General features: G+C 35.2%; 1 protein-coding gene across 2 annotated transcripts in view; it reads left to right on the top strand.

Moving 5' to 3' along the window:
- The window catches only part of NOX4 (NADPH oxidase 4), a 169,296-nt gene extending 164,317 nt beyond the window's left edge, over positions 1–4,979 (top strand). The window contains exon 17 of one of the 2 annotated variants that reach the window (XM_008577501.1): positions 4,402–4,979. In XM_008577501.1, the coding sequence (XP_008575723.1) occupies positions 4,402–4,522 (121 nt within the window). In that variant the 3' untranslated portion in view covers positions 4,523–4,979. The remainder of the gene's footprint in view (positions 1–4,401) is intronic. The other variant, XM_008577500.1, reaches the window with a different exon arrangement.
- The last annotated feature ends 1,527 nt before the right edge of the window (positions 4,980–6,506 follow it).

The raw sequence follows: 6,506 nt of genomic DNA, 5'->3' as shown, positions 1-6,506 counted from the left end.
TTATATGACAAATTTTGATTTTTCTAAGTCGTATTGGACTTGTTCTGGCATGTAGTTATGTTACTTTGGTTCAGTTTGATCTTTTCAAAGCTTGCTTTTAAGGTTTGTTAGTGGAGATTCAGAGCAGCCTTCAGTCTAAGGCTAATTGCACCAACATCTTCTCTACCCCTTACAAATACAGTGTTACCTTTCTGAGAACACTACCCGTTGCCCATGTCTTGTAGGTTTTTCTATTCTGGCTTGTGGGAATACCAAATTATTTGCGGCCTATGTAAATTCTAGGAATTGTTTGCCCTATTGATTCCTGGTAGTTCTTTATCCACATTCATGTAGTTTTCGCCCACACATGAGCAGGTCATTAATCTGCAAATGATTTGAGGATACTCCTCTACAGATATCCGGTGACTCTTTCTGTGGATCTCCCTTCCCTTCCATAGTCTGCTCCACAAATTCTAGCTGTTTTGGCCTCCATGAACTCCATTCTTTGTCTTCTCACCTCAGGTGAGGTCACCAGTCTCTACCTGAGTTTCCCTCTCTCTGTGCTGCAGCCTGCAGATTGTCTCCAAGCAATAAGCAGAGAGACAACTGCTGAATTTAGCTTGTTTTCTCCCATTTTATTCAGAGGCCATAGTTCTTTGCTACCTGTTGTTCAGTGTCTGAAAATACTTGTTTTATACGGTTTGTTCGTTTGTTTGTTTTCTAGTTTTTTTTAATGCAAGAGGGCAAATCTTGTCCTCATTACTCCATCATGGCTGCAAGTAGAAGTTCTGTTTTCATAGTTCTTTGTTTCAAGGTGAAAAGTTTTAATAAAACAATTTTTTTAGTATTTACTATAAATTTTGTTACCTATTTAAATGAATTCACTGTCTTTTTTCCAGTACCGATTATTCTGAGATAATGAAGACATACTGTATTTGTTTAAGTTATATGAAATTTTAATCATTTTGATATTCTAGGAAGAATTCAGTGCAAATAAACATACTTTGGAGAAAGATCAATTTGAAATACTATTTACTTCCTAGAATTTATTTTGTCTGTTAGGGATTTTATCATTTAACTGCTATAATTTTAACTAAAGAATAATAAAACCTGCTTGGNAATGCACATTTTTGTTTGGTATAAAATTTGCTTGATATTGAATAGTTGGCATTTTGTTTTGTCCTTAGTGTTTTGAATACATCACTTCATTGCCTCTTGATTTACATAGTTTATGACAAGAAGTTCACAGTCATTCTTGTCTTTCATGTTCTGTTTATGATTTGTAATGTGTCTTTCTTTTTCCTTTGTCTGTGTTGATGTTTTTCTCTTTGTCAGTGGTTTTCAGCATTTTATTTTAGGTTTCTTTGATGTAATTTTTGTTGTGATTATTCTTTTAAGGTTCATAGGATCTTTGGATCTCTGGGTTTGTTTTCATCAAATTTGAAAAAAAATAATTGATAATTATTTCATTAAATATTTATTATCTTCTGTCCTCTTTCTTGTTGAAACTCTTACTTACATGTCTGTAGGATGAGTTGTTCTTGTCCCACAGGTCACTGATGCTGTGCTCATTGTATTTTTTTTTCTTTTCAGTTTTTGTTCTCTGTGGACTTCAATTTGGATAGATTCTAATGCTATGTCTTCAAGTTTACTTATGTTTTTCTTTTGCAATGCCTATTCTTCTGCTAACCCATCCAGTATATTTATCACTGCAAATATTACATTTCATCTCTAGAATCTTTATTTAGGCCTTTTATAAATTCTTCCATTTATCTTCTCATTGTATTGATGCCATTCCCTGAACATATGAAGCATATATAACATCACTGTTTCATGTTTTATAATTTCATGATTTCTGTCATTCTGGGCCTATTTATATTGAATGATCTTTCTTCTTGTATGAGTTTGCTAGAATTACCATAACAAAATACCCCAAACTGGGTGTATTAAACAATAAAAATTTATTTTCTAGCATCTCTGGAGGCTAGAAATTCAAGACCAAAGTGCCAACGTGGTTGATTTCCTCTGACGCCTTTCTCCTTGACTTGAAGATGTCTGCTGTAATGTTGCCTCTTCACATGGTCTTTTCTCTGTGTATGCACATCCCTCGTGTATCTTTATGTGTTCAGATTTTCATTTCTTTTTTTTTTTTCCTTTTTGTCTTTTTTCACGTCTGGCAATGGATCGCAACCCTCAGTGTCGTGCCCGTACCGGACTGGACCGGCAACGGGATCGCAACCCTCGGTGTTGCTCCCGCCCCTCGCTCAGCCAGTGAGCGGGAACCGATCTGTATGTGGGATCTGAACCCTCGGCGGGAGCGCCACCGCGCTCCCAAGCGGCGCACTGTGGCAGTGTGCCACCGGGCCAGCCCCAGATTTTCATTTCTTATAAGACTACACTCATATTGTGTTAGGGCCCATCCTAACAGCATCATTTTAACTTAATCACCTCTTCAAAAGCTCTATTTCCAAACACAGTTGCATTCTGAGGTTCTGGGGGTTAAGGTATCAACATACGAGTTTTGGAGGGACACAATTCAGCCCATAACACTCCGAGTTACAGTTCATATGTTCTTGCTGTTTACATTCCTGGTAATTTTTTATTGAATGCTGTACATTTTTAAGTTTAGATCTTATATGACAAATTTTGATTTTTCTAAGTCGTATTGGACTTGTTCTGGCATGTAGTTATGTTACTTTGGTTCAGTTTGATCTTTTCAAAGCTTGCTTTTAAGGTTTGTTAGTGGAGATTCAGAGCAGCCTTCAGTCTAAGGCTAATTGCACCAACATCTTCTCTACCCCTTACAAATACAGTGTTACCTTTCTGAGAACACTACCCGTTGCCCATGTCTTGTAGGTTTTTCTATTCTGGCTTGTGGGAATACCAAATTATTTGCGGCCTATGTAAATTCTAGGAATTGTTTGCCCTATTGATTCCTGGTAGTTCTTTATCCACATTCATGTAGTTTTCGCCCACACATGAGCAGGTCATTAATCTGCAAATGATTTGAGGATACTCCTCTACAGATATCCGGTGACTCTTTCTGTGGATCTCCCTTCCCTTCCATAGTCTGCTCCACAAATTCTAGCTGTTTTGGCCTCCATGAACTCCATTCTTTGTCTTGTTCCACTTTGCGGATTTTTTTTTTTTTTTTTTTCACTTTTTCCCCTAGGCACAGTTTTTCTTGTTTTTTAGCCCTTTAATGTGCTTACTTTAATTTTCACTTTTGAGACCAAAGGGCATCATGTCTGTAAGTAGGCACTGAGATAAAACATCTCTCTCCTTTGTCACATATTGCTTTATGATGAAAATGCTGAAAGTGTAGTCACATTCCTGAACAGGAACCCTGTATTTTACTTTGGACACAAGAAGGAAGACTTAATAACTTATTCAAATTTAAGTTCAGAATTGAGAATATTATTGTTGCGTTGTTTGGTATCCTGGGTATCAATAGGGAATTATTGGGTTTAAAGTCATTGTTTGGATTACACTGTGATCCTATCAGTTTGTGTTCCCTTGCTATTATATCCATGGCTCAGAGGAAAAAATCTACTTTACTGCCTTAAGAATTAAAATAAACATACTTTGGAGAAAGATCAATTTGAAATACTATTTACTTCCTAGAATTTATTTTGTCTGTTAGGGATTTTATCATTTAACTGCTATAATTTTAACTAAAGAATAATAAAACCTGCTTGGCTATTTACTTCCTAGAATTTATTTTGTCTGTTAGGGATTTTATCATTTAACTGCTATAATTTCAACTAAAGAAACCTGCTTGAAGAATAATAAAACCTGCTTGGCATTTGTTACAATTATTGCAGTGCATAAATAAAAAGGAAAATATATCCAGATTAATATGCTTTCTGTTCCAATGTGGATATAAGTTAATCACTTCAAATTATCCTTTCAAATTGGTAATGTCTTTTTTTTTCTCTTCCCTATTGATCACTGCTCATGCAAGTCCATGTGGGAACTTTAGAAAAATGTGTGTAAAATATCTAATAAAAGAAAAATTGATGTGGTCTGTTGTTTGGGCTGGACATCTATCCAGACATCAATTATTTAGCAATTGACATCTATTACTTGCTGTTTTTGATATGACTTTTGTCCTCACCAATGCCGTATAATAAAAAATACTAAGACAGACTACTCAGTCTCTGCCTGATAATAAGCAAATTTGTGCTCACAGTTACATCCTTTGAATTATCCTGAATTTTAGTATAAAAAAGTGTGAGATGAATGACATATTTTCTTGGTGGCCATTTACATTTGGAAATAATTAGAAAACTGTTTTCAATATGCAAAGCAGCAAGTAATTCACTTTTTTAATACCTTAAACCATGTTCATAAAGCATACTTCTTGTCATTTTCCGCCTAATTTTTCACCTGATTTTTCCATTTCTTCTCCTCTCTTTTCAGGAAAACAGTTGGTGTTTTCTGCTGTGGACCCAATTCAGTTTCTAAGACTCTTCATAAACTGAGTAACCAAAGCAACTCATATGGGACAAGATTTGAATACAATAAAGAATCGTTCAGCTAAAAGACCTTTGAGATGAACCAGGACTCTAAAGAAGGAATAAGTGCAATTCCTAAGACTTTGAAACTCAGCTGACTCAAGTAGCTGTGTTGTGCCAAAGAGTAGCGAGGTTTTCTTATTTATGATTATTTAAAATGGAAATGCAGAAAATGTGGCAAAATGGAAGTTCACATTACATATTTAATCTGGAAGCCAAAGAGACCCTGAAGATTATTTGATGTGATGATTTAGTCTTCAATGCTCAAATTAAAAGAAAACTATTAGATGCACACTGTTGATTTTTATAGCAGATTCAAGAGCTCCCTGGAGAGGAGCTGAATTTGCTCACTCTGAGGCTGATAGCCCTCGTCCTCTTTAAATGGTTTTTGGTTGAACAAATGCAAGATTGAACAAAATTAAAAATTCATTGAAACTAAGATTACATTTTCTATGTTATGTGTAAACAGAGTAGCTTTAATTTTGGAAAGCTCCAAGCAAATATATTAAATGTTTGAAAATACAGTACAGGACTCTGTATTGATACGGGTAATTTTGTCAATATGTAATCTTCCTCACTATTGATGCTGATACCTCTACTTGATGTCTGTAGTATATATGCTGACTGCACCTTTGCAGATGTTGATATAGTATCTACTTTTATACTTTTCTTTCTTTCTTTTCCTCTGTCTAGTGAAATCTGCCCTCCCTTAGCATGCATTACACACAGTGATTTAATAGGTCTTCTTCATTTACAGTTTATTTAATCTATTGCTATTGAATAATAATGAAAATTACAAGTATCATTACTATACAATATAAAGGGATAGATTTGTTAATAGCTTTTTTCTTTTTTCAGCATTTTGGCCTCTATTTTTTTTTTTTTTCACTTTTTCCCCTAGGCACAGTTTTTCTTGTTTTTTAGCCCTTTAATGTGCTTACTTTAATTTTCACTTTTGAGACCAAAGGGCATCATGTCTGTAAGTAGGCACTGAGATAAAACATCTCTCTCCTTTGTCACATATTGCTTTATGATGAAAATGCTGAAAGTGTAGTCACATTCCTGAACAGGAACCCTGTATTTTACTTTGGACACAAGAAGGAAGACTTAATAACTTATTCAAATTTAAGTTCAGAATTGAGAATATTATTGTTGCATTGTTTGGTATCCTGGGTATCAATAGGGAATTATTGGGTTTAAAGTCATTGTTTGGATTACACTGTGATCCTATCAGTTTGTGTTCCCTTGCTATTATATCCATGGCTCAGAGGAAAAAATCTACTTTACTGCCTTAAGAATTAAGGCATTCATACAATTTAGTGATTTGGTTTAGTAGACATCTATTACTATCAAATACAACACATTGCTGAAATCAGCAGTGTGACTTGGGCTTGCCTTTGTTAAGAGTTTGCATCTAGGGCCGGCCCTGTGGCTCACTCGGGAGAGTGCGGCGCTGGGAGCACAGTGGTGCTTCCGCCGCGGGTTCGGATCCTATATAGGGATGGCCGATGCGCTCACTGGCTGAGTGCAGTGTGGGCGACACCAAGCTAAACCATGCAGCTTGAATGACCATAAGCATATTTACTTGAAGATATTCCTCCCTCTCTTGGAATTATTTCTTCTCCCTTCTGTGAAAAAAAAAAAGGGGTGAATCAAAAAAAGTAATGGGAAATGTGCAATGCTCCTGCAGATTTAGCTCTGAAGGCATATTTACTAACCAGTAATCTTGTCAACACTTTCTAGATTGAAAAGAATTTTCATGAAAACATGTAATAGAACTAGTAAAAAGAAACGAGTTAGTTCAAGCATGATATGCAATACTGACTATAGTTCATAATTTATTTATGTAATTATATTCATGCACCTAATTTCAATAAAACATGTACAGTTTCCAAAAGAAAAATGGTATTTTAGAGCAGGTCTATTATTTTAGATGAGTCTCCTTTTCCATATTATATCTCAGTTAGATGTTCACCCACTAAGGGTTAATACAATTTTTGCTTCAATAGA

The sequence above is a fragment of the Galeopterus variegatus genome, unplaced genomic scaffold (assembly GCF_000696425.1).
Source record: "Galeopterus variegatus unplaced genomic scaffold, G_variegatus-3.0.2 Scaffold1523, whole genome shotgun sequence".
In the NCBI taxonomy this organism is placed as follows: Eukaryota; Metazoa; Chordata; class Mammalia; order Dermoptera; family Cynocephalidae; genus Galeopterus; species Galeopterus variegatus.
Note: the sequence above shows the minus strand (reverse complement) of the source record. Positions and strands in the feature narration are given on the sequence as shown.